Genomic DNA, 27,967 nt, shown 5'->3' with positions numbered 1-27,967 from the left:
TTTTTTCATTTAATATAAAAAAAAATTTTCACATGAAGAACATTTGGCCCAACATGTTCCACTTCCAATGATTTAAAGTTATACCATTTTTCCATGTCTATAAGTCTATTCTAAAGAGTTTCTTCACGTTATTCTAGACAAAATTGTGACCCCACAAGGAAGAAAAATGTAACAAAGGGTTAGGAGTTGAAACTGCAATTGTTGAGTGCAAACCCAAGCTTCCTTTCTTAAAAGTTTAATAATTTCACATGGTTACAATTTTCTCATTGAATATCAACCTTCTAAGGCAACGTGTACTCATAATGTATTCTTTAATTTTAGTACTATTGTAAGTCAAAATTTTCCATTAGAAGTAGGAACTTGTCAACTTAAAACACCTAATTTTCTAAATTTTGATTTCAAATCCACGTATAGTTTTTTCATTTATTTCATTCACGTTGTCTTTAAAAACCGTCTCACTATAAAATACAATATATAAGGTTATGTTTGGTTTGAAAAATTTAAGGGAAAATGTAAAGGAAAGAATAAAGAAAAAAAATTGAAAGAAAGAAAAAGTAAAAAGTAAAATAAAAATTAATTTCAAAATCAGTGAATTATTTTATATGATTTTTTAAATTTATTTTATATATTTTTCATCATTATATAAAAATTAAATAATTTTAAAATGTATAATTTTTTTAAATAATGTAAATTATATTAGATTTTCTTTTATATTTTACACGATGAAATCAAACATGAAAAAACTATTTTTCTTAAATTTTTTTCTTTTCCTTAATATTTTTCAGAACCAGCTTAAACCTCAAAATTTTGATGGAAAATTTTGTTATTTTCTGGTAAAAGTCCATGAAAATCTTGTTGGGAGGCCTTCTTTAACTGAATACAATTCAGGGAGGAAAACAAAAAAAAAGCATTAAAAGGATGAGGCCTCCACTTCATTGATTACCTCCTTTATTTAAATACAAAGCGTATACGATAGGAAAAGCGCATGCACAGCATGGGGCTTAATGTCCAAAGCCACCTCATGACCTCACCACCACCTTTATCTTCTCCGGTTTCACACGGATGTTCCTTCTCTACATTGTTCTCCCTCCCACTCATCAATTACGTAGAACGGTAGAACACATCAAAATTTATATAGTTTTCAAAACTTTCGAAAAGTTAAAGAAAACAAAAAAAAGAGGGAAATAAATTTTCCTTTTTTTTTTTTTTTCTTGAAAATTTTCCGCAATTTAAAGACATCTTTCAATTATTTCTCTGCTATTAATTAATATAGACACAAAACAATAGATTTTGTGGTCCAAAAATTTCATTTTCTAGAAAGATTACTTTCACATTTCTTCGATTTTCCTTCATTTTCTACTGTAATTTTCTCCGTGAAAATGACATCACCCGTGACCCTTGGAATGATTCAAGAGGTGGGTCACAGACCAATTTATATAAAAAGAATTAATTATTTCTAATATCATCCAAAGACTCCAATGACCTCTTCAAATTGCATAATCCATATGCAGTTCTTCAAGCTTTCTGGCAGTCAAATAACAACTTCTATGCCTTTTGAGGAAAAACCCTTCCCCACAAGTCAAATTGGCTGCTCCCAAGCAGCCTCTTCTCCTCTATAAATACCCCCCATGCATCCTTCTTATCCTCAAACCCAGTTCTCCTTCTGCATAATCTTCTTCCCCACCTGCAAATTTTCCGAGAAAAATGACCTTAATGGACGGCTCTGTGGCGGATATGCTGATCAAGGTGGTGATGTTCGCTATCGTTCAGGGTCTGGTTTATCTGATCCTGAAGAGTTCTTCAGACGTTTTCTCAAAGAAGAATATGAGGTCTCTCAGCTTCAAGCCTACTCGATCCGCCAGCATCCGCCGGATTCTTGCCTCCATCTCCGATTTTCCTGCCGGTAGCGAGGTGTCATCGCCATCATTAAGAGGCCTGAAGTCACCCACCGGAGAATATGACACTGCTGATGAGGATAAATCCTAAGAGTTCTTCAGCATGTCGATGCTGTTGATTATACCTGTTTGGCGTTTGTTTAGGAATTGATTCTTTTGTTCTTTTAAATGGTATTAATTTTGGGGTTTGTGTGAGGATTTGGTTTTGTATTGATTGAAATATTTTGTGCATACATAGGATTTGTGTGAATGATCATTTCTCGGGTGTAGGCTTAAAAATTGTAATTTCATGATTCATGTGAATAATTAATTATGGCCGTCGTCCGATCTTTTAAATACCGGAATAGAGAAGGAGAATGAGATTTTTTTTTCAAGTTTTCATTCAATACCATGTCGGGTTTTTTATAAGAATTAGAACTCAAAATTTTGTTTTTTTTTATAAAAATGCTTCCAAATTTATAAATCTAACCTCTTGCATATTTGAACTTGAAAAATAACTTTTTTTTTTTTTTTTTTTACATAAATGTCATTCAACCTTGTGATTATTTTCAAATGACTTTTAAAAGAGAATAGTATTTTTATAAGCAAAAAAGACTATATTTATGTTAAAAATAGATCAATTTTTAGATTGAAAAATGTGGAGCGCTAGAATGTATTCCAAGAAGACATAAGATTCTCCTATTGTTTAGGAATCTTATAATTTTAAAATTATGGTTTAATTATAATATTAAAGGATTAACTTATAATTTTAAAATTTGAAATGTTATTTTATTAATAAGATACAATACAATTATATTCATATTTATAAATTTTAATTCTGATATACAAATAACATCCAGAAGTTTTTTTAAATTTAATTTTTAGTTATTAAATATATATTTCCAAATAATAACACTTTATTTTATAATTTCTAAATTTAAATTTATATTTCTTTAAAAATTTAGATAACATAATCCAATGAATTTAGAGATTTTTAGATATGTCCCATATGTTGTTATAGTCGTGCATTTCCAAAATTTTCAAAATTTAAGATAAAAAATGATGGATTTATTGTTTTTATGTTGGTGATACTCAAAATAATTTTTTTGGATTTTTATTTTTCATCATTTTACTTTGGTGAACATATTTTTTTTAAGAATTCAATAGAAGTTATCAATTGGAGTAATTAACTAATTATACTTGATGCTTATTTTGTATTTTTATTTATTTAAGGAAAAGTGAGTTTTGATTCACTAATTTGAAAAAATATAGAAAAATAGACCTCAAATTTTATAAAATTAGTTTTATTTTCATCCATTTAAAAACTATTTTAAAATAAATTTTACCATACATGGATTTTGAAAAATAAATTTTGAAACTTTGACAACACCTAAAGTTGTTTGGGAACTATTTTTAAAAACAATTTCTTTTTTCTTCAAAAAAAAAAAAAAATGTTTTCAAGTTTCTTGAAAACAAAAAGGTGTTTTTAAGACTCGAAAACATGATTAGTAATTTAAAAAAATAAATAAATAGTTTCTCATGAACTTGTTCTGATTTTAATTGTTTTCTAATTTTTTTTAGTAATTTAATTATTTTTTAGAAATTGTTTTAAAAAATAATGATTGATTGAAACCCTTTTAAAATATATTTGGAAACAAAAAATACAAATTAAGAATATTTTAAATTCTCAAACAGATTTTTATTGTTGGAAATATTATAGAACTATTTTAAAAAATATTCTTAAAAACTGTTTTTGAAAATCATTTTTAAAAATTTTCCCAACACAAGCCTCAATTGTAAATTGGGCCGAGCTGGCCACTGTATTGGATCATTCACCCAAAATAAACCTAATTGGGTTGCCTTGTTCAAGTTTGCTTCCCCTTTTGAGGTGATCCACCTTCACTTCCACATCCACCAATAGGGATATGTTCCAGAATCAAATCCAACGAAACCAAACACCTCAACTGGGAAGGTTTTTGAAATTTTTGTGATGGATTAATGAATAAAATTAAAAGAACTGAAAAGGGTTGTCTCTCCAGATACAGCCATTACGTGGGCAATCTTCACAAGTTCAGATGTGGGGCAAAGAAATTTTTCTAAAGCAGAAAATGAGAGATTGACTCGAATTCTTCAGATTGCATTGAGATAAGTATTTTGTACATAGAAATGAATGATCATTGCCGTAATATTGGCTTAAAAATGGTAATTGCAGAGACCCACAAGAATAACCAATTCAAGAAACAGGGGTTTCATGGTTGGATGTTTCTGAGCTTGCAGCCACACAGCCTATGAGGCACTGTACCACCCTCCCTCATCACCCACGGATTCTCAGCCACAGCAGTTAAGGTAGTTCGTTGCATTGGATCTGCATATTGGAACAAACCCAAAAAACCAATCAATTCTCTTTGACCTTCACAGAAATTTTGGAGTTTCTACCATACATTCAAGAAAAAAAAAATTAGAGAGAAAACCCAACTGGATTATCACTAAAAGGGTCAGAGTGGTTGAGCCTCGTAGGAGGGTGTGGGTTCAAACCCCACTTCTGACATTATGAAAGTTAATGTTTTCATTAATTTTGTTTTTGGGTGTTCTAGGATAAGGATTAGAATCAATTCAGGTGATTTACGTTAGGATTAGAGTCAATTCTAAAAACTTGACTAAGGAAAAGAAGATGATGATGATTTAGGGGTACGTGTTTTTAATTTTGTTTTTGGGTGACTTAGGATAAGGATTAGAGTCAAATCAGGTGATTTAGGTTAGGATTAGAGTCAATTCTAAAAACATGACGAATGAAAAGAAGAAGATGATGATTTTGGGTTATGTGTTGTTTTTAGAAGCAAAATTTTATTTAGGAAGAGAATTCTAAAAACATGAACAAAAAGAAGATGATGCATTAGGAACTCAATTCTAAAAACATGAAGGAAAAGAATATGATGATCATGATTTAGAGTTAGGATTAGGGTTTACATAAAAGTCATCTTTCTGTGTTTCCTTTGCTCTCATAATAGTTTACAAAAAACAAGCAAAAACTTCAGACTAACATAAATGTTTTTCAGTTTGGAAAATTCTTTTTGTTCTTTAATAACAGTTGGCAAACTGCCCTTCATATTCCTAGCTTTTTGAAATCTTCACAAAAAGAAATTTCAAGCGGGATTCTTCAGCAAGATGGAATGGTAAAGAAGTAATGGGAATCACCTTTGCAGAGAAGGCCTTGGAGCAGATCTTTTAGTTCTGGATCCAATTCTTTGGGGAATGATAAAGGAGTATTAACTATCTGTAACAAAGATAAAATATAAATGACCAAAATAAGAAAAGAATACCAAGTAGAAGAATCATTATCATGGTTGGAATTATTTACCTTGTCATAAGTATCGAGTATGCCATCACCGATAAAAGGGTAGCAGCCTACTACCATGTAGTATAAGGTAATGCCCATAGCCCATGTGTCTGCAGCTTTCCCATGGTAAACTATATCTGTTATAGAATCACAAAAGTTCAATTTTAAGCCTTTCCCCACTACTGAACAATGTGATGATTCCTCCCCTAGTAGCTATTGACAAGAGAAGTTGAGACTTTGGGCTAATTTTCACAGTTCTTTGTGAGTGAGTGAGAGAAAATGGAAAAAATGCTGTTGGTTTGAGAAAGAAAAACGGTTAAAGATAGTCTTGTATCAGACAATCATATCTGATTTTTTTTCATAGAAATGTGTTGGCACTTGTTTTTAAGAATCCTAGCAGATTCTTAAATTGCTTGATGAATCCGCTTACCTGAGCAGCACTCAGGCGCTGTGAAAGCAGGTGTTCCAAGGCATCTCCAGAATTCATCATTGTCATCCTACAAATCATATTTCTTGTACTGAGATAAAACAAGATCAATTCGAAAAACCAAAAAAAAAAAAAAAGAAAAGAAAGAAATACATTTGACAGAAAAACAAAAAAGGTAAGGCTTTAGATGTAAGGTTTAACTTCCAAATTATTCCTACAATACCAATCAAACAGAAAATATCAACATCTAGAAGCCCCATCTATAATTCTAATCAATTGTCATTTCTGAATTTTTGGATAGCATTACCTCAAAAACATAGCTAACACCGAAATCTCCAATCTTTACCCTTCCATTTTTGGTGAGCAAAAGGTTTTCAGGCTTTATATCTCCATGCACAACATTCTGTCACAAATAAAGTGGAAGAGATATGGGAAGTTCAGATATGACATAAATATAGAACTGCAGAATTGATCATTTCCAAATTAATAACAAATAAACATGAAGTTCTTGAAAGGACTTACATGATTATGCAGATAAATGATCCCTGCAAGTATGTCCTTGAAGTATCTTCGAGCTGTTGTCTCATCCACTCCTTGAGTTTCAGAAATGTTGCATCTCCCATTGCCTTCCACATACTCGAGAACTGCATAAAAGAAAAAGAAAGGAAAAGTATGGTAAATACCAAGCCAGATTCTGCCATGGATTGCAATGCTCTATGTAAAGCTTCAAAAACTGAGAAAGGGGCATCATGTACCCATATAGAGATAATCTGATTTTGGATCATCAATCACTTCAACAAGATTAACTATATTAGGGTGTTCCAACATCTTCATAATTGAGACCTGAAGAAACATAAAAACATACTCATCATGCCATAAAGGTAAGGCTTTGAAGACTCTAGCAGTGAAAATCTAAGCTGGATTCTGGATAGTGCTAATCATAAGAATTTATCAGTTTCAGAAGGTGAGGAAAATCATGACCTTCAATTCAAGGAAGTTGAATAGCCTTTAATGTATTCCAACAGGACACAGAAGATTCTGCTTGTCCCAAGTACTGTCCAGTAGACATTCTATTTAATAGTAATGCTCAGAGCTGGTGAAATCCGATTCCAATTCCCCAATCCTCCTGAACTGCTAGAAATAGACAGTTGCAGATTGACCTATAGTAAACAGTTGAAATTGGATTACTAGGATCCAACTTTAACATGCTTACAAAGAGCAATAATTATCCTTATGACATAGAATGTAACTCATTTCACCAAGAACAAGTGTGTTCTGAAGTTGGGAAGATACCTTTAAAATTGTTCTAATGTTTCTATTAGTTTACATCAAAATTCATGTTACTGTGATTGAGGACAACCACAAAGGAATAGCAGCTCATAACATTGAACAACACCAAGAAGGGGCAGTATGATAATCTCTAAGACAAAGAATGATAGTCCAACAGTGAAAGTGCAGAGTGTTAAATCACAAGAACAACTTATCCTGAACTAGAAATGAGCATTCTATGGAGGGTAAATTTGATAACGGGCTCATCAAGTAACCATGGATTCCTTGGGAGCTTAGCTATTCAAAACCCTAACCTGAGATTGGAAAGTAGCTCATGAGCTGATTCAAAACCTAATGACAAATCTTTTCAGCTAAATTAGACATTAATTAAGATGTAGGCTTTGGTAAGAGTCTTGAGGGATTAAGGAAAAACCGTCTTTAATCGAACAAAGGACATGGCCAGGAAAAAGGTCTCGTGTAGCTAATAACAACTTGTTGGGATAAGACTCCATTGTTGTTTTGTAGGCTTTATGCTGTAAAACTCCATTGTGAACCCAACAGTAGCAACTTAAGCTTGGAACCAAAACTGGTAGTATTCAAGCTAAAGTCCAAAATTGTGATCCACAGATGAAAGCTTGGTTTGTTCACACCTCAAGAACGGTTACTCAAGATTCACTGCCTAAAATACCATTGTTATCAAAATCTCTTAGCTCATTTTTACTGAGAAAAAGGGAGAGCACATTACCAAAAAATCTCAGTTTCAGTAATGCCCATCTATTGTTCCTACAAACAGTAGGTAATTCAGTAATTGGATAATATGTATTATATAGGACAATCATCATAAAAGCGCAAGTTCAATAAGGCGATTGTTAGTTTTTGTGATGGAAACATTCAAGACAGAGTTCCAGTAGGTACTTAAATCACAGAGAATCAAAATGAGAGATAGAGAGATAGATAGAGAGAGAGAGAGAGAGAGAGAGGGAGAAGAGAGCCTACCTCCCTAAGAACGTTGCTCATAGCTGTTTGAGAAGGTGTTATATGCACCTTCCGCAAACCGCGCTTATAAAATATCTGCCACATACAAGAAGTACAATTCAGAGGCAAGTATAGGAGAGCTACTCAACCCTGATAAACTTGCACATAATAAATAAATAAATCAGAAATAAAAATATCCGGGTTCTTATTATTTGACGTTGTGATCATTATAATATGTGAGTCATGTCTAAATGATGGTTTCAAAGTTGGTCATAAATTATTTGTGCTCTCTCTGATTTTAAAGATCACTACTACACATGCATCCAGATGTGAGACATTTTCACTTCAATTAGGATCCTGAATCTACTCAAGTTTGTAAGGAAAGGTTTGAGCTCACCAGATTTAGCCAATAAAAAGCAGAGTACACATCATTAGCACATTAACAAGAGGAGAAGAAAGCAATTGGCCTTACATCGAGGTAATTCAAACAGGATGAAATAATTTCCAAGATGAATTGCAATATGAAATACAATAGGAAAATTAATACAACCACTGAGCTGAGTCGAGTAAAACTCTTTAATACGAGGGAAAATCTCATTTACCTTGATAGCAAATAGCATTCCGTTGTTGCTGTTTCGGTATAATACCTACACCAAGGTTACAAATTTATCTATTTGTCTTGAACAGAAAGCATGTGTCTAATCCAAAAGATATAGTCATTCAATATTACCACTTTCCCATATTTTCTGCAACTGATCTTCCGCTCTTTTACATATTCATTGATCATCTTCTTTCCATTTGCATGCTACAATTTTCACAAGCAAAACCAAGTTTCAGGAGAAAAATCATTACAAGAGGCTTTTACAAACTAGCAAGAGGCAAAGGCTCCTCTTCATCCTGGACATGTCTGTAAGCTGGACATGAATAGATAGTTTTCTTTTTCAATAAAACCTTTTCGCTGAAATAATGGAAAACTTTGAACATCTCATTTTGTGCATACACTGGTGGGACTGACTCTCCATGGAGACACATCTCAGCATAGACGAATGGAACTAACTTTAAACTTTGACTGGTAGATATAGAGAGAGACAAAGGATGACAATTGCAGAAGATTTACTTCCACCTTTCACAATTTCCAAAAAATTGATGTTTCCACACCACTGCTAAACTACCAGAATCACATCTCTATCAAAAGGTATCCAAACTCATTGATTTCCTTTTTACCTTGGAATAATAGACAGAAGTGGTTTCTTTAACTGGAATCTTCTTACATCTCGCTTGATTCTTAGGGGCCGGTTTGCTGTCTTCACTAGCAAATAAAGTTCTTGACAAAACACCTTCATTGAACACACAGTCTACATCATCTTCCAGATAATCCCTGCTCGTCATACATTCTGGAAAGCAGATGATGGGATTTGCAGTCATCTCAGGATATTGAAGAACTATGAGAGAGTTTACCAATAGCAATAAAATTTCCAATCAGACCCCAAATACAGTACAATAGACATGGTAGCCACAAACTTCTATAACAAGATTAAGAAGGATTTCCATCTGTTCTGAACTTCAAGCCCTGCATCAAATGGACATGGTTTTAGACAAAATCCTGGAATGAAAAAAAACAGTCCAAAGGTAATAGAAGCAATCAAAAGAAATTTTCAATATGAGCTGTTTGATTTCCAAAAAGGCATAGAAAGAGTAGAAAATTTTGGAAGCTTATACAAGTTTCGAATGAATTGCTTGTCCTGTAAGACTCCAAATTTCTTTCCCTTCGGTTTCTATAAATCAAAAGGAGCTTCTAAAGACGAATGAAATTTCTTCTCAGCAAGAAAAAGAACGATTGAGAAATTCAAAAGCAAGGAAAATGGAAGGTCAAACACAAAATTACATTACATTGTAAAGGAAGTGCACAAACAGCACAATTTTCCAGGAAATTACACTACAAATAAGCAAGATATAGATCAAAACTCCCCGGTTGCGAACTGGGAAACAAGAAGAAACTTCATGAAACATAAAGAAGAGATATATAAATAGGAGGAATAGTCAAGACATAACCATCAAAACACACAAAAAGTGAAGCATATTAAAACTTCGACTTTGCTTTCTTTTCCTTTTGAATGGTAGTTGTGGAAAGTATTTATGTTGAAAGTACAACAACATCGATGATTTTACACCACAGCTAAACTATCAACGCTACATGCCCCAGACATCAAGTTGTACAATAGACATGTCACTTTCTTCTATGGATACGTGTCTAGGTGATAGATGTTTCTTCTCGGCATATCTGGCTTGCGTGCAAGGCCATACTAGCTTATCCCTTTTACAGAAAACCCTCACAACATCATCTGAATGACTAGATAGCCATTGTTCATCACACATGATTTTCGAAATTAGTACATGGGATAAGAGCTAATAATGCAATTCATGTTAAACATCAACAAACAACAAAGTAGAATTGAGTTAAATTTCATCCCACGAACAATTTTGAAGAAGTCTAATTGACTCAGATCTTGTATTAATCAACTTGTTTACCCTAGACTATAGCTTGGATGCCATGTTAAACTACCAATTACCCGAAAAGCTCTTAAAAAGGGCATGAACCAGAGACCTCTAGGAACCAGAGCTCTGAGTTCAAGTAGCATGGTTTGTTTTGTATTCTCAAAATGCATACAAATTTACCAAACCTAGCAGCATTGAACTCTAGGCTTTGCTCAAACAAAATCATACTATAAATCAATCAAAAAAGATTCGGGTTGAAGTTGAAAGATTCCAGATTTTTTTTTCTTTCCTTTTCTAATGGTTTCTCGGCAACCAAATGGGAGGACAACAACAACCTAAATAGAGATAAACTAAAGGGTAGGCTCCATTTATTTCCCAGGAATTTCATTGAAATAAACAAACCCTAAAGAAAATTCTAGAGTTAGAACACTTGCTTTTTTGGACTGGTCAAGAATTTTTCCTTTAGCCGGAAAATCTGAACTTGACCAAATCCAAAAATTTCCCGAAATAAAAATGAAATAAAGGAAACCCACTTTGAAGTGCCAGTAATATCCAAAAAGAAGAGTCGTATTTAGTTATTTTCCAATCTCAAGTGAACGACAGACCTGTTTGGTTGGCGGGAAAGCTCATTTGTTTCTTCTTTTTGATAAAATAATAAACGGCATCGTTTCGTCGAGGGGATGTAGCTCAGATGGTAGAGCGCTCGCTTAGCATGCGAGAGGTACGGGGATCGATACCCCGCATCTCCAACTCTTTTTCACTCTTCCCTGAATTTGTAAGAAAATATTTTCCTTTTCCCTATCCCTTCATTTCATTTATTTTCTTCAATTTTCTTTTAGAAGTAAATAACAAAGGATGAAGAAAATGTTTCTTTCCTTTTTTTTTTGAGAAATTTTTAAAAAAGAAAAAAAAAAATTTTATCCCTTCATTAAATTTATTTCCTTTTTAGAATAAAATTTTAAAAAAGAAGAAAGAAAGTGTTTATTTCCTTTATTAGAAAAAAATTGAAAGATATATTTTCTTCTTTCTTAAATTTATTTATTTAAAATAAAAAAAGAAAGAAAATGTTTTCCCTTTTTTCAATTTTCGCTTAATTCATTTCCTTTAATCATTTTAGGAAATAAAAATAAAGTATTTTTACATTTTGAACTAGTGTTTGAATTTCTTTTATTTCACTTCAAATTTTTCATTCCCTTCATTTTTTTTATTTCTTCATTTTTCATTACTTCTTTTAGAAAGAAAAATCAACCAAAACAAGAAGGGGTTTAGTGAGGAGATGAAAAAGTGTAAAGGGCATGTTTGGTAAGTGAAAATGGTTTTTAAGAAGAGTTTAAAATTCTTTTTAAAAAATAATTGAAAACAGTTAAAAGATGTTATCTGAAAACATATTTTTTATATTTTTAAAAATTGAAAATTATTTGGTGTTTTCTACCTTTCAAATGTGTTTTTCTAATTTTTAGTTTATTTTAGAAAACAATTTTTAAAAATAGTTGCCAAATAGACTCATAATTTATTTTATGTTTGTACTATGAAATTAAAATAGTACACTAATGTTTTTAATATCTTTAATATTTAAAAGATAAAATATTTTAAGTGTTATAAATACTTCATAAAATTATTGTCAAACACAATTTAAGTAGAAATTAATTTGTCTTTTAAAAATTTGTTTTGGATGGTGGTAATTTTTTGAACTTATCTTAAGAATTTGATTCAATAAAAGAAAAAATTGTTGTCTTAAAAGCCATGAAGTCATAAAATTTTCAACTTCTCACACCCTATCAAACTTATGAACACGATTTGGGAATCTTTCAAAAAATATTTTTTTATAACAAATTTTTCTTAAAATAGCTTTAACTTGTTTTAAAACATTAGAGTTCAAAGATAACAAAGAGGCAAACTGAAAAAAAAAAAAAAAAATCTCCTTAATTATTTATGAAAAAAAAATATGAAAAATTATTAAATTATTGAATTAGACATAGTCTCTTTTTTTAAGGTGTGATAATACTATTTTTAAGCCCGATAGATGAATATCTCAAATGATATTAATGTTAAAATTAAAACTTAAAATTAAATAGTATTTAATAGTATTAAATATTATGATATTTATTTTTATTAGCATTAAAAATTAAAAAAATTAATATCATGTTTTTTTCTATTCAATCCAAAATTTATAATAAATCATAAAAAATAAAATATAAAAAAAAAACAATCACACCAGTTGATTTTGGTGTGAGATTATCAAAACCTGATCCAATAATGGTTACAAAAGCCGGGGCTCATGAGTTTAAGCCATGAGAACTTGTCAGCGGATGTGTGAGTCAAATGAAATGTTGGAAGTCAGATCCAATTAAATGGTACTAAAAGTGATGAAATGATTAGGAATTGTATTGGGAAGGGTTAGAGATGCGTAATTCCCATCTGGCCCCAACTTTGATGAGTTTCGGGTCAAAATGGCCCACTTAGAAAAAAAAAAAAAAAAAATTATAACATCTAGCCACTTTTTGAAACTTATGTTCAAATTGATCTCTTTGTGCCGACACCGTATCATTAAAATATATATTTTTTTCTATCATTTTAGTTAAAGCCACAATTAGCAAATACTGCTTCATATTTGAATTAAAGCTACAGTTGTCAACTGTGGCTTAGTTAATTTTATTTTAAATTCAAAATTTAATTAAAAATTATTAAATTACAATTTATGATTGAAAATTTAAAAATATACTTAAATAATAAATTATTTATATTTTAATTTAAAAATCTAGTTACACATGGGTTCCATGTGAGATTATATATGTTTTTTATTTTTCACTATATTAATGTTTAGTGAATATTTTTTGTGACTTTAATTAAATTATTAAAAATTACATTTTGTAGTAGACTTTTTGTAATTAATTTCATTAACTAATTTTGTAAAAAAATCTATATATGAACTACGACTTAAGAGTAAACTATTATTTCGATAAAGATAAATTTTTATAATACAAATAAATTAATATTTTAAAAAACAACAAATTAAATATTTAAAATTAATAAATTATAAAATTTTATATATTATTTATATGTTATATAAGTTTATTATTTTATGATTATTAATTTATTAATAAATAAAACATTCATTTATAATATATTATATTTATTAATTTATGTTTATTGAACTAATACTAAATTCTTATAAATAATTTATAATTAAAGTATATATTTTTAATTTCAATAATAAATTATAATTTAATAGTTTTTAATTAAATTTGAAAGTAAAAAAAAATTATAATTGAAATCTCAGTTACCAACTACGACTTAAAAGTATACTATTATTTCGATAAAGATAAATTTATCATAATACAAATAAATTAATATCTTAAAAAACAACAAATTAAATATCTTAAATTAATAGATTATATAATTTTATATATTATTTATATGTTACATAAATTTATTATTTTAAGATTATTAATTTATTAATAAATAAAATATTCATTTATAATATCTTCTATTTATCAATTTATATTTGTTGAAGTAATACTAGATTTTGAAGTTTAAATATAAATAATTTATTATTTAAGTATATTTTAAAATTATAATTTAATAGTTTTTAATTAAATTTGAAAGTAAAAAAACGGCTTAAAAGTATACTATTATTTCGATAAAGATAAATTTATCATAATACGAAATAAATTAATATCTTAAAAACAACAAATTAAATATCTTAAATTAATAAATTATACAATTTTATATATTATGTATATGTTATATAAGTTTATTATTTTAAGATTATTAATTTATTAACAAATAAAATATTCATTTATAATATCTTTTATTTATCAATTTATGTTTGTTGAAGTAATACTAGATTTTTAAATTTAAATATAAATAGTTTATTATTTAAGTATATTTTTAAATTTCAATCATAAATTGTAATTTAATAATTTTTAATTAAAATTTAAATTAAAAAAAATTAACTAAAGTCGCATTTGCCAACTGTGGTTTTAGTTCAAAAATGAAGCCGCAGTTGCCAACTATGGTTTTAATTCAAATATAAAGCTACATTTGACAACTGCGGCTTTAAATAAAATGATGAAAAAAAAAATTTTTTTAATGATACGGCGCCTACGTGACACCAAAGAGACCACTTTGAACATAAGTTTCAAAAAGTGGCTAAATGTTATATTTTTTTTTTTTAAATGGGCAATTTTGACCTAAAACTCCAAGATGATATGTAAATTAATTCCTACCCCACTTCCCAAAAAAAGGTTTAATTTGGGCGAACGTAAAGAGGGGGGGAAATTTTTCATACCCGCCCCATCTATTTCACTTTATTTTTATTTTGTCTCAATTTTATTTTTATATTTTTTAAATTCTATATTTAAAATAAATATAATTTTTAAATAATATAATATATTTTTTGATATATTTTAATAAGAAATCGATTTTTTATGTTATATATATATATATATATATATATATATATATATATAATATATATATATATATATATAAATGAGAATAATAAATTAAATTTTATTTATTTATGTACTTGTAGTAAATAAGATTTATCAATAAATATTATAACTTTTTATAAAATACATTGTGAGAAATAAATTTTTAGTTTAATATATTTAAATAATAATAATAAAACAAATAAAAAATTAAATTATTTTTATTTAATTAATTATATATATATATTTATTTATTGGTCTATTATCATTTTAATTCATTTTTTTTAATTCTAAGTTTTTTATGATTAAAAAAAATATTAAAAAATGATTAATTTTATTTGTCTTTTAGGTTTCGATTAAATACATCTAATCCTAGTTTTAAAATTTTATCAAATATCCATTTTATTCTTTTTATTTATTATTTTCACTCAAGAAATATATAATAAAATTTTAAATAATAAAAAGAAAATAAGAATAAATCTTTTTAAAATTTTCCCTTTTTATCTATACTCCCTTTTTTTGGGAAATAATTTGTAAAATCATTTAGAATTTAATAATGTCATGTGGTCTGAAAAAATTGAGAATTCATCTTCCCGGTTCCCAACTCTCCTAGATAAGACTTTCCCCCTCCCTCCAAGGTCTGATGGCGGAGTGACTCGTAGGAATCACTTGCAGATCCAAATTTTCTTTTTCTTTTCGTCTCCTGAAGAAAAACATTACTCGAGAAAATGAGTACATCGTCGAAAACACATAGGAAACTGAATGTGCTGTCCCCTGTTCCGGCCGACATCGATATTGCCAACTCAGTGGTGCCCTTTCACATCTCCGAGATTGCCCAAGAGCTCAATCTCGATCCAAGTCATTACGATCTATATGGAAAGTACAAGGCCAAGGTGATTTCTATTTTTCTTGCTCTGTTTGGTTGGTGAGAAAGTGTGGGAAATGTAAAGAAAATCAGCACTTCTGTTTGATTTTTTTTTTCCACCTTTTTGGTTTTGACCAGTGTTTGGGAATTCTATTGGGTTTTGATTTATTTTAGTTGGTAATGCAATTTGCGGCAAAATATTTGATAATTTTTTCCTTTACTTCTCAAAATTTCAGCCATCAAATGGAGAGTGTATTTGCTGGCAGTGTTTTGTTACTCAATCTGGTCGCTTTTCTTTTTGTTTGAATCGGATAATCAAACAGATTCTGCTTTCACTGATCGAGGACTGTGAAAATGCAGGGAACGAAAATGAAATTGTAATTTATTTATTTTTTTCATTATTTGGTTAGCTCTATTGATCTGGGTCAGTTCAAAACAGCATTACTTTTTCTTATTTTCATCAGTTATCCCAGCAACCAAACAGATTGATCATGCCTTTTTGTTGGTAGTTTGGACTCGTTTGTTGTTCCTTTTTTGGGCTAAACAAGTGGATTACGTTTTTGCATTGATTGGAGACTGAGAAAAGGTAGGTGTGTGTGTGTGTGTATAATTACGTTTTTGCATTGATTGGTGATTGCGAAAAGGTGGTGTGTGTGTGTAAGAAACTTGGCTGGAGCTTGGATTGAACTGAGTAATACGAAACAGCACAGGGGATTCAAATTTATTATTTTATCCTCTTTTCCTCAGTTTTCTCTGCACCCAAACAGATAGTTAATTTCTTGTTGGTAATAAGAATTTGAATGATTTTGGTATTTTGTACATATATATAGGTGTTGCTATCTGTGCTAGATGCTCTTCAAGGAAGTGGAGATGGGTACTATATTGTTGTTGGAGGAATTACACCAACCCCTCTTGGTGAAGGCAAGTCTACTACCACTGTTGGTCTCTGTCAAGCTTTGGGAGCTTTTCTTGATAAAAAGGTAGACTTTGTACTCTTGGATTTGTATGATTGTTATATTTTCAGCTTTGGGCTAAATTCCCACGTAGTTAATGAATAATCTTTTCAGGGTAGTTCTTGATTCGTCCAATTATCGTGTATGTTTTCCACCTCTTTTTCTTCTTTTCTAAATCATGATAGAATAAAGAAACTAATTTTGTTTGTATTTGTTTACTATTTTTGGAATGCAGCCAAAATGCTTGTTAGCATTGGGGTAAAGATTTCTGGATATGTTTGATAAGTTTAACCTTTAACCGGTCAAACCGTCTCTACAGATTTTTCTAACAGTAATTCATTTCTTCGATTGCATGGATGCATTTTTTAATTTGACGAACGCAATTGTGGTGATTATGCCCCAAGTAAAACTGTTAATTAATGTCAATATTCTGCCTGATTATGATGTTAGGTTGTCACCTGCCTTCGTCAACCATCACAAGGACCAACTTTTGGAATTAAAGGAGGTGCAGCAGGTGGTGGTTATAGTCAAGTGATTCCCATGGACGAGTTCAATCTTCACCTAACGGGAGATATCCATGCAATAACAGCTGCAAACAATTTATTAGCTGCAGCCATTGATACCCGAATTTTCCATGAGGCATCCCAATCAGATAAGGCTCTCTTCAACCGGTTATGTCCACCAAATAAAGAAGGAAAGCGTAGCTTTAGTTCCATCATGTTTAGGCGCCTGAATAAACTCGGCATCTCAAAGACAAAGCCCGAGGATCTTACATCAGAAGAAGTCAAGAAATTTGCCAGGCTTGATATTGACCCTGATTCTATAACATGGAGAAGGGTTATGGATGTCAATGACCGTTTCTTGAGGAAGATTACTATTGGACAAGGGCCTGAAGAAAAGGGTATGGTGAGAGAAACGGGTTTTGATATATCGGTTGCTAGTGAAATCATGGCTGTTTTGGCTCTCACAACATCTCTAGCTGATATGAGAGAGAGACTTGGGAAAATGGTGATTGGAAACAGTAAGGCTGGAGAGCCTATAACTGCGGATGATCTTGGGGTTGGAGGTGCTTTGACTGTGCTAATGAAGGACGCCATTAATCCAACTTTGATGCAGACTCTTGAGGGAACTCCTGTTCTTGTGCATGCCGGCCCTTTCGCAAATATTGCTCATGGGAATTCATCTGTTGTGGCTGATAAGATTGCATTGAAGCTTGTGGGACCAGGTGGGTTTGTCGTCACAGAGGCTGGTTTTGGTGCTGATATTGGAACAGAGAAGTTCATGAATATAAAGTGCAGATATAGTGGTTTAACACCTCAGTGCGCAGTTATTGTGGCAACAATTAGGGCACTAAAAATGCATGGTGGTGGCCCGGAAGTTGTTGCTGGGAAGCCCCTTGACCGTGCCTACCTGACTGAGAATGTTGCTCTGGTTGAAGTTGGCTGTGTGAATCTGGCCAGGCATATTTCAAACACAAGGGCTTATGGTGTGAATGTTGTGGTTGCTGTGAACATGTTCTCAACTGACTCTGAAGCAGAACTAAATGCAGTAAAAAATGCAGCATTGTTTGCTGGGGCCTATGATGCCGTAGTTTGTACTCATCATGCCCATGGTGGACGAGGAGCGGTCAGTAACCGATTCCTATTAACAAATCAGTTTTACTTAACTAAAAGGAAAATATCATCAATCTCTACCTGCAATAAATGATCACAAAAGATACAACTAAATAAGATAGAATACAACATTGATTCGATTTTTTTAGCTAATCTATGGGCATCACCTAGGGTATTGTCTGGCCCTAAAGTTGGCCTGCTCTGGTTAGACTGTCCCTACTTGTAACTGGTAAATATTCATTGGATCTTGAATTCTGATTAAAAAAAAAAATTATGTCTTGAATCTGCTTGATTCTGCATTGAGAAATCAAGCATCTTCTCCTACTCTATTTCATTATTCCCCATCAGTATAGAAATCTTATTGTGGTTATCGTATTACTAGTTTCATAGACTGTACCTTCCATCATTAGAATTGGCACTGTAATCTAAATTTTGGGAAGTGGTTCTCTGGTTGTTAAAAAAATTAAAAGAAAAGGGAAGGAGAAATTCATTAGAAAATCCATAGACTATTTTTTAACAAGTGAGAACTATTACACGTCCCAAAAGGGGATATTTAATGATACCCTAGACCTCCCACAGATCCAATTTTAGTAGAACAACCATTACTCTTTTTCTGGAACTCTGATATTGATTATTATGACAATCCATTCTCTTTTTCTTTGTTTATACTACTTTACTATGTCTTCATTTTAATCTGCCACATAGAGATATTTTAGCTAAAAAGGGGGAGAATTTTTAACTTATTAAATTTCCATATCTGTTTGCATCTGTTGAAATCAGAGTTGGAAACCATGCATCAATAGCAGTAGTTAAATTCAGAGTTAGCTCCTTAGCTCCTGCTTGTACAAATGAAGATGAAACATTATTTTTCTCTACACCTTCCAACATGGGTTTATTGATTGGGGTGATGAACTTAAATTATGATCTCAGGTGGACCTAGGTATTGCAGTTCAAAGAGCCTGTGAGACTGTGGCACAGCCATTGAAGTTTTTATATCCTTTGGATATTAGTATCAAGGAGAAAATAGAGGAAATAGCCAAGTCGTACGGTGCCAGCGGTGTTGAATACTCAGAACAGGTAGACTCTTTTAGTAAAGTTCTAGCATTTTACTTTCTAATTACTTGATGAATTGTTATAAATTTTGAAGTCCTATTAGACTTCAATTTTGACTCTGATTGAAGCTGAACTGGAATAATGAGATTTACATTTGTTAATCCTATTCCAAAATTGGCAAAATGGCATCAATTTTTTAAAGAAGGCCTCTAGTTCTGTGAAAAACATAATCAGGAAAGAAAATGTCTCATTGCCTTTGGATGAGGTGTTGTGAAGCTGGTTTTCCACAGACACTACAAGAAAATGGTGTCTGAAAACTTACCAACAAAGTCCCTTTCTGTCATTTTAAGGAAATATGGAATTGTTACCAATTCTGCCACTGTATGCTTGTGTGTGCTGCAACCACAAGAAACAATGAATTTGTTATGCACATTTCTGTATCACAAGAAAAAACTCCATTTTTTGCAATCTCAGTTTGCCAGATGTCAAATTTGAACTTGCTGAACAGTTCAGAATGTTGCCATTTGACATGAATTCTCTCTTTTGTGTGAATAGGCTGAGAAACAGATTGAGATGTACAGTAGACAAGGGTTTTCTAATCTGCCCATCTGCATGGCCAAGACCCAGTACTCATTTTCACACACCGCTTCTGAGAAGGGAGCCCCAACTGGATTTGTCTTACCAATAAGGGATGTGAGGGCGAGCATTGGAGCCGGATTCATTTATCCTTTGGTTGGGACAATGAGTACAATGCCAGGGCTTCCTACCAGGCCATGCTTTTATGAGATTGATCTCGACACAACCACTGGTAAGGTTATTGGGCTTTCTTGAAGCATATGGAAGCTCGGGTACTGTGTTTGGTTCTCCTGCTGCCCTGGAAGGAGGCCTTTATTGAATGGCACAGAAAAAGGCTGAGTTAACCTCCCCATTTCAGTTTGTTGAACTTTTGTTATTGTGTTTTGCCCATCTGGACCATGTTCTGTATGAATAAACCATACATTTGAAGAATAAAGAAAATGAAATCTTGTTACTTTCTGTTACTGATCTGGAATTACTATTGTTACCTTTAACATTTATTGTAATTGATGAGCATCCTAGCCTCTTCTTCATTATAAGCAGCCAGTGGCTATTTGGCCTTGATAAATAATAGCCCTCTATTCCTTTCTTGGTCAATCAACCCCTGCCCCTTTTGGTGTAATTCCCAGTTTGAATTCTTGTCTTTGCTCTTATGCAAGCAAACTTGTTGACAGGCAATCCAGAAACTCAAATTCATCATGAGCTTTCTTTCCTAAATAAATTCTTTGGATTAGTTAGTGAAGCATAGATTAAGGACTCTGTTCTTTATCTACCCAATTGACCTTTGCACATTAGAGGAAAATTTCTTAAAGGGCAGCTTTCATCAATCATTCCATGTTTCTTCATTCAAATTTTATCATGATCACATACTTTGGGTTGGCCATTGCCTGCACTAAATCATAGAGTTAGGAAGTTATAGAGTGATGATTCAACATTGCATGCAGTTTCAAAAAATAGGTACAATATCTAGTAAACATAACAAAATAATCCTGATATAAACTCATGATGCAATTAAATTTACCTTTCCATGTTGCTCTAACTTGCTGCCTAGAACTTAGAGAATCAAGTGGATTTGATACAAATCTTGGAAGAATCGGATGTTTGAATTTCTGAAGCTCTGTTTGTATCATTGCTTTACTCTCCATTATTGAATCTTTTCTGCTACCGGTGTAATGGAAGGAGGTGGTACAATGACTAAGCCAGTAGAAGTGGCTGGAATAGCAGTTCCCAAATACATAAGCAAACTCCTCTTTATGATGGGGATTGATATAGTCTGGCCAGGTCCGCCACGTATCGCTTGGAGCACCACCTCAGCAAAAACCAGCTTGAATTTGCATTTGCTTCATCTTTGCCTTTGGTGACTTCCTCATTATTCCAGGTTTAATTCCTTAGACCACCTCCACAACTGCCTTGCTGAAACCTCTCATTCATCTCATGTTGAACTTAGTGGCAAAGATAAAGTCAGGTCCTTAAGGGTTAATTGGTTAAAGGGGTCAAATTAACCCTCATATTTGCAAATATAACCCACCGGTCAAAAAGCAAAAAAGTTGACCCAATTGAGACAAAAATGTCCTTTTCTCTCTCTAACACTTACAACTTCTCATCTTTTGCTTCATTTACAGAATGACTCCTCATATTTTCCAAAAAATTTCTCTCATCATCTTCTTCTACTTCATTATCTTCCTTTGGTGCACAAAACAGAAAGGTCATTTCCTCTTTTGCTTCATTTATAGAACGAGTCCTCATTTTTCATCATCTTCTTCTATTTCATTATCTTCCTTTGATGCACAAAACGAAAATCTCATAATTCCTTCAAAAACCCTAGAAAATTTCTCGTCTATCCTCTCATCCTCTGTTTTATTCCGAATCCTTGGAAAAATTGTTATTATATTTTTTTAAGTTATCCCATATTATATCTCCAAGCACGAAGGAAACAATGAGTTCATTGAAGAGTGAAAGGAGAAAAAGATTTTAAAAAGTGGCGAAAAAGCAAAAATGGCAATTGCGAATAGAAGGAAAAAAGTGAAGCAAAAGAAAGTGAAGTAAAGGAATACAAAGCTACTGAGCAAAAATCCCAATTACCAACAAAAGAGGCAAGTGATTCTGCTAAACCGGTGAGTGTAGTCTTCACATTTAATAAATTATTGAAAATTTTAGAGATGTTATACAATAATATTTGAGTATGGTCAAGTTTATTAGTTAAATGCACAAAGAAAAATTTCGCATTTATTGAATTGTATTCAAAGTATAAAATTGTTATATTTATAATTTTTTTTAGTTCTCCATTGTTATCAATTATGTATTTTGAGTGAATAAATTTAGATTTGTTAGCTGATGTTTGAAAATATTTGAGAACTATTACAGTGTGTTGAAAAATAATAAATTGCGTATTAATATTGTTTTAGTTTTTTGTATTATTATCAATCATGTGTTTAGAGTGAATTAGATATATTCAATGTAATAGCATCTAATTAGGGATAAGTTTGTAGATAATTTATGAAATTTTAGGGATTTTTGGAAATTTTAGGGGTATTATATAATGGTGTTTGAGTAGGTCTATGTTCTTTACTTGATACTTTTAAAATTTTGGGAACTATTGAATTAATTTCAAAATAACATATGGTATATTTATAATTTTTGTAGTTATATATTGTTGTCAATTATGTATGTAGAGTGAATAAAAAATATATAATGATTTCATGCAATGACATGTGATTAAGGATAAGTTTTTAAAGAATTTATGAAATTTTAGGATTTTTGAACTTTTTAGGGATGTTATGTAATGACATTTGAGTAGTGTTAAATTTGTTAGTTAATAATGTTTTTAAAATTTTGGGAACAACTGGAGTGTGTTAATTAGTTATTGTATAATATTTATAATTTTGTATTAAATCTTTACTAACTTAATTTTATTTAATTTATAGACTACTACTCCCTCGACATGTTTTAAAGTTAAAATACCTATAGAAGAGCACTTCCTATCAAGGGCTGCATGTCTATCACACCTGAGTGTAATAGAAAATATTAAAAAGAAGCTCAATAAGGAACAATTGGAGAGATTCAAGGATTCTTGCTTTGAACATTTTTTGCTTATGCCATAACTTAAATTTTCAACTCAAATTGTGCACCACATGTTATTATGTCAATGTCTTATAAAGAAGGATGATAAAATGTGGTTTTTAGTAAATTCAAAGGGATTAAGAGTTGGTGAAGATGAGTTTGGATTAATCACTGGTTTAAGTTTTGGTCCTATTCCTCAGCATAATGAAACATCAATGAGAATAAGGGATGTTTACTTTAATAGTGAAAACAAAGTGCGTAATGATCATTTGGAGAAAGTTTTTCTTTCTTTTGGTGAAGTGAAAAAAAAAAAAAAAAAGCAAAATAAAAATCTTGATAATCTTAAATATGAAAACATGGTGAAATTAGCCTTATTGTACTTTCTTGAGTATGTTCTACTTGGGAAAGAAGGGAAAATTTAATAAACATGCAATGGGTTGGTCTTGTTGATTGTTTGGAAGTTTTTAATAAGTATCCATGTGGTAGGATTTGTTATGAAAGAACAATTTATGGGATGCAACAAGCCTTGGAGAATCGGGTGACAAAATACCAAGGTAAAAAGGAACAAAATGGTAATATAGCACATGAGCCATATAGTCTAGTTGGATTTTCATTTGTCTTCCAAGTTTGGATGTATGAGACTATTCCAATTATAGGAATGAAATATATTAATCATGTTGCTAAGAGTTGCCCACGAATTTTAAATTGGAGTGCTACTTCCACATCGAGGTTCATCGAGCACCAACAAATCTTTTTGGACTGCAATGTAAGTAATTTTTTTTACCATATATTTTGATAGTGTTGTCACTTACATATTTGTATATGTCTATGTTTGTTAATTAAATTACTTAACTTGAATTCAATAGTTATCTTTGTGTTCGCTGCTAAACTTACTCTGGAGGAATGTTAACAAGATTATTACAAGTATTTGAATAAGTTAGGGTCAGTGAATGGTGTTCCTCTAGAAATTTTAAGCCAACCAACAACCCCAGAACATGATACTATGGATGACCTAAAAGATGAAGATCACCCAGTTGAAGCTACTGCATATGCTTCTACTGCTGCTATAATGGAAAACAAGAACAAAAAGGATTATTCTATCCCACCTTCAATTGAGGTAACTCCACTATCATACATTCATCTATAAATGTCATTTTTAATGTTTCAATTGTAATACAAAGTTCAAACAAAAATTCAAATTGAAAACTTAACCTCGGTTAAGTTAATCATCAATGAAACTTAACCATAGTCAAGATTGACAACTTAAGACAACTTTTATTGGATGATAGTGATATATTTATTGAATTTTATAGTTTATTCAATCAAATCATGTATTTTATTTCTATATTTCTGCTATCTTATTGTATGGTGCATATCTTATTTTAGGTGAAAAGGCAAAATGAGTCATGTGCTACAGATAATACAAAATTTTCAAAATCTGGTACAAAAGGAAAAGATATTGGTGTGGATTTTAATTCATTGGATGACAAGTTTGAGACTGTGATGGAAGATAAGGAGGATGAGAACCATGACCATATAGATGTGAAGACCAATACATAAGAAATAATAGATATTATAGCTGCAGAAAAACACATAATAGGGATGGAGAAAGACGATGATATGATTTTTGATCCAATTGTTGATATTGCCAAATTATTTGATACCCCTACCGTATCAGACAACTTTTCGATTTATGGATTTCCAAAGCAATTGTCCCCCACTATATTTAAGCGAATACGTGAGTTGAAAAAGTTCTATTTTTTGCAGCCTCCTTTCACATACCCTACAAAGAGAAGAAAAATTAGAAAGGAAGGGGAAACAACATCTGACTTTAATCATTTGCAATATATTTCTGATGAAGCAAGAGAATTCTTTCATAAGTGGTTGAGCCTTCAACAAGGGTAATTATCTTTACTTTAAACTTGTAATAGTTTCTTTTTGGCAACTTCTTTGCTTGACCATGGTTTTTTGATATATTATTACAATAAGGTTTAAGGTTGATATTGATTACTTGCATGCGGACAAAGAATGGTTTGCGTCACTAGTTCAACATGGTTCATGGCTCAAAGACACGGTTTGTAAATGTTCTTATTGTATTTGCTTTTACTTATTCGTATATTGTTATTATAATGAAATAGTATAACTAATGTTTTTCTTTGTATATGTTGCCTAGCATATTGATGTTGCTTTCTACTTTTTCCGTAAGCGGAGAATAGAAAAGGCTCATGCATTTTCTCAAAATTTTACCACCACAGATACAATGTTGTGGGTATGTATAGTTTCTTTTTACTATTGACCCTCATAATACTAGTTAAATTATGGTAGTTTTATTATTCTTTTTTACCTTTTCTTATATAGCAAAATGTGAAAGCAAGGTGGGAGAAGCATGCTAAAAAGTGGAATCAATTCCAAATGCAAGCAAATGATATTCTTGTTGACTATGTTAATGGGCTTCACCCAATTCCTTCCATGAAATAGCTTGAGGTGGACATCGTCTATGTCCCTATTAATGTCTGAAGTATGCATGAGTATTGGGAGTAGTTCACCTTGCTCAGAGGAGAATATCTGTGTATGACTCATTGATAGACATTAATAGTGATAATCACTAAAAGGTGCCATAATACCTTTAGCTAAAGTGTTACCGCGTATTTTGCATGCTACATCATATTATGGGAAGAGCGGTGATCCTAAGAGTGAAGAACAGTGGGACATTGAATTGTTGCATGATGTTCCTTAACAAGAGTATGAGTAAGTAAACAAATATCCAAACTTCATTTTATCATTTCACCTTTATGTCTTATACAGTAAATTTTTTTAGCCATTTTAATTTTGATTACTTGTATTTCATGCAAGGGTGATTGTGGGATGTTCCTGATTAAATATGCAGAATACTTAATGCATGATCATCCATTCAGCTCACTGACCGGTGCCCGCATTGATTGGTTTAGAGAGAAAATGACAATTGAATTGTTCTACTTCAAAATTTTACCCATGTAGTGGGTTTCATTTTGATTATGTAGAAGGTTTATATGTTGTTGAGTGTTGACTGTTATTTTGGATGAATTTGACTTGATGCTCAAAGTTACAATTTTTGTAATGTAACTATAACTGTCATCTTAACTATAGTTAAGTTATTTGTTAATGTAATTCAACAATTGTTAAGTTCGGGCGAATATTCTGAGTGTGAATTTAACCTCAATTAAGTTATTTATTAATGCAACTCAACCATTGTTAAGTTCAGGTGAAAATTCTAACTGTGAACTTAACTGTGGTTAAGTTCTTTATTAATGCAACTCAACTACTGTTAAGTTCAGATGAAAATTATGACTGCGAACTTAACCGTGGTTAAGTTCTTTGTTAATACAACTCAACTACTGTTAAGTTCACATGAAAATGCTGTCTGTGAACTTATCCACAGTTAAGTTCTTTGTTAATACAACTCAACTACTGTTAAGTTGAGGTGAAAATTATGACTGTGAACTTAACTGTGATTAAGTTATTTGTTAATGCAACTCAACTACTGTTAAGTTCAGGTGAAAATTCTGACTGTGAACTTATCCAAAGTTAAATTCTTTGTTAATACAACTCAACTATTATTAAGTTCAGGTGAAAAAATGAACAAAGAACTTAACCACAATTGAGTTCTTTATTAATGCAACTCAACCATTATTAAGTTTAGGTGAAATTTATGACTGTGAATTTGCTTACCATCATTTGACCTTGCCATATGGATAAATCTTTTCAACTTTTTTTGAATAAACTTTTCACTTTTTCAGAACTAACAACGGAGTCTTTATTTTTTACCTACAATGTTGAAGTCAGATTTTGAATTTTCAAGAAACAAAAAAGAAATAAAGTGATAATATAAAAAAGAAATTGATGATTTCTTACATTTTTTTTTTTCATATTTTTGTGATCAAGAATGAATAATAGATGAAACAATGGTAAGAAGTTAAACTTGTTCTCTATAGGAAAAGAGAGAGAAGGAGCAACCAATGACCGAATAAAAAAATTAGAATTTAATCTGCTATAAAACAAAGGGAAAGGGAAATTTGTCTTGGAGGGAAAAATGAGGGGGGAAAGGGAAATAAGAAATTGTATATGTTGGGGAGAAAAAAGAAGAAAGGCATTTTTGTTTAATTAAGTCAACTTTTTTGCTTTTTGACTGGTGGGTTATATTTGCAAATATGAGGGTTATTTTGACCTCTTTAACCAATTAACCCGGTCCTTGATAATTCAAGTTAATCATACTGAGGAGATACTCCAAGAATTCAAAACAGGCGAGAGACACAGAGGACTTGGCATGACACCATTATATCCCATCAATGGTGGCGTTTGATGACATGAGATCCAGCTCTGCTCTCCCAGCTGCTGCTGATAGCTAGTCATCGTTGCACCATACCAATCCATAACCCTGAAAGTAGAAAATCGAACTTAATATATTTCCCATGATAACAACAAACCACATAAGGAGTTGCCTTGTGCTTCACTAGTGATGATGCTTTTATTGATAGAATATTCAGTCGCCTTTATGAGAAAATTTTCATTTAATTTCTGCAATGAGAACATCGATCCTTTACTGATTATGATTCTGATATTATTTCATAAGAACTTGATTCCTCTGCCATTATAGTGATTGCCAGATGGATAGTACTAATGAAAAAGCCAGAGGTGACATTGGAATATAGATTGATTCTTTTGATGGTACTGGGTCTTTAGAATCTATTCTGGGATTTGATTGTATGAGAAGCTTGCAGCCAGAATCACCCAAACCTCTATTATTGAAGGTGAGAATTTACTTTACTCTTCTCTGTTTGTTTTCCCTGCCTGAAGCCTTTGTTTTCTATTCAGATTTTAGGCAAATTCAGACATACTTGGATCAAACGCCACTTACATTATATCTGCGCAACTTCTAAATTAGCCATTTGGGAATTGTTCTCACTATTTTGCTTTCCAAGGATTCTTGTTATATATGCTAGTTTCAATTTTCAACTCTCTTTTGTAGGTTCATCAACAAACGCACATCAAACACGTAG

The 27,967-nt window shown here is 31.4% G+C and overlaps 2 protein-coding genes and 1 non-coding gene across 4 annotated transcripts; 2 read left to right on the top strand and 1 right to left on the bottom strand.

Moving 5' to 3' along the window:
* Positions 1-3,990: 3,990 nt before the first annotated feature.
* LOC117916739 (serine/threonine-protein kinase GRIK1-like) lies at positions 3,991-9,921 on the bottom strand. Of its 2 annotated transcripts, none has more exons than XM_034832899.1 (12): positions 9,773-9,921; positions 9,107-9,452; positions 8,613-8,687; positions 8,485-8,529; positions 7,904-7,978; positions 6,394-6,481; positions 6,161-6,282; positions 5,946-6,041; positions 5,642-5,708; positions 5,233-5,348; positions 5,070-5,148; positions 3,991-4,239 (listed from the first exon to the last, which is right to left on the bottom strand). In XM_034832899.1, exons 2-12 carry the CDS (start codon positions 9,305-9,307, stop codon positions 4,124-4,126), a joined length of 1,080 nt encoding a protein of 359 aa, XP_034688790.1. In that variant the 5' UTR covers positions 9,308-9,452; positions 9,773-9,921; the 3' UTR covers positions 3,991-4,123. The 2 variants fall into 2 exon arrangements, with proteins under 2 accessions (XP_034688790.1, XP_034688791.1); XM_034832900.1 differs by having other exon boundaries at positions 9,818-9,900.
* A 1,133-nt stretch (positions 9,922-11,054) lies between these two features.
* TRNAA-AGC lies at positions 11,055-11,127 on the top strand. The gene has a single exon. It is a non-coding gene; the product is annotated as a tRNA-Ala (tRNA).
* Positions 11,128-15,392: 4,265 nt separating this feature from the next.
* Positions 15,393-20,336, top strand: LOC117916459 (formate--tetrahydrofolate ligase). Its single transcript, XM_034832514.1, has 5 exons — positions 15,393-15,704; positions 16,507-16,656; positions 17,080-18,255; positions 19,173-19,319; positions 19,851-20,336. The coding sequence occupies exons 1-5, from the start codon at positions 15,540-15,542 to the stop codon at positions 20,124-20,126; spliced, it is 1,914 nt and encodes a 637-aa protein (XP_034688405.1). The 5' UTR covers positions 15,393-15,539; the 3' UTR covers positions 20,127-20,336.
* Positions 20,337-27,967: the final 7,631 nt, after the last annotated feature.

This window comes from Vitis riparia, chromosome 6 (assembly GCF_004353265.1).
Source record: "Vitis riparia cultivar Riparia Gloire de Montpellier isolate 1030 chromosome 6, EGFV_Vit.rip_1.0, whole genome shotgun sequence".
Lineage (NCBI taxonomy): Eukaryota > Viridiplantae > Streptophyta > Magnoliopsida > Vitales > Vitaceae > Vitis > Vitis riparia.
The sequence above is the reverse complement of the archived record's forward strand: the minus strand, read 5'-3'. Positions and strand labels throughout refer to the sequence as shown.

Bases quoted from the DNA above. Each gene is read 5' to 3' on its own strand.
- LOC117916459 (XM_034832514.1), top strand. From the start codon at position 15,540: ATGAGTACATCGTCGAAAACACATAGGAAACTGAATGTGCTGTCCCCT. The intron at 15,705-16,506 runs GTGATTTCTATT...ACATATATATAG, and splicing joins ATGGAAAGTACAAGGCCAAG to GTGTTGCTATCTGTGCTAGA. The intron at 16,657-17,079 runs GTAGACTTTGTA...TTATGATGTTAG, and splicing joins GAGCTTTTCTTGATAAAAAG to GTTGTCACCTGCCTTCGTCA.
- LOC117916739 (XM_034832899.1), bottom strand. From the start codon at position 9,307: ATGACTGCAAATCCCATCATCTGCTTTCCAGAATGTATGACGAGCAGG. The intron at 7,979-8,484 runs GTAAATGAGATT...TGTATGTGGCAG, and splicing joins GAATGCTATTTGCTATCAAG to ATATTTTATAAGCGCGGTTT. The intron at 4,240-5,069 runs GTGATTCCCATT...TCCAATATGCAG, and splicing joins CCAAGGCCTTCTCTGCAAAG to ATCCAATGCAACGAACTACC.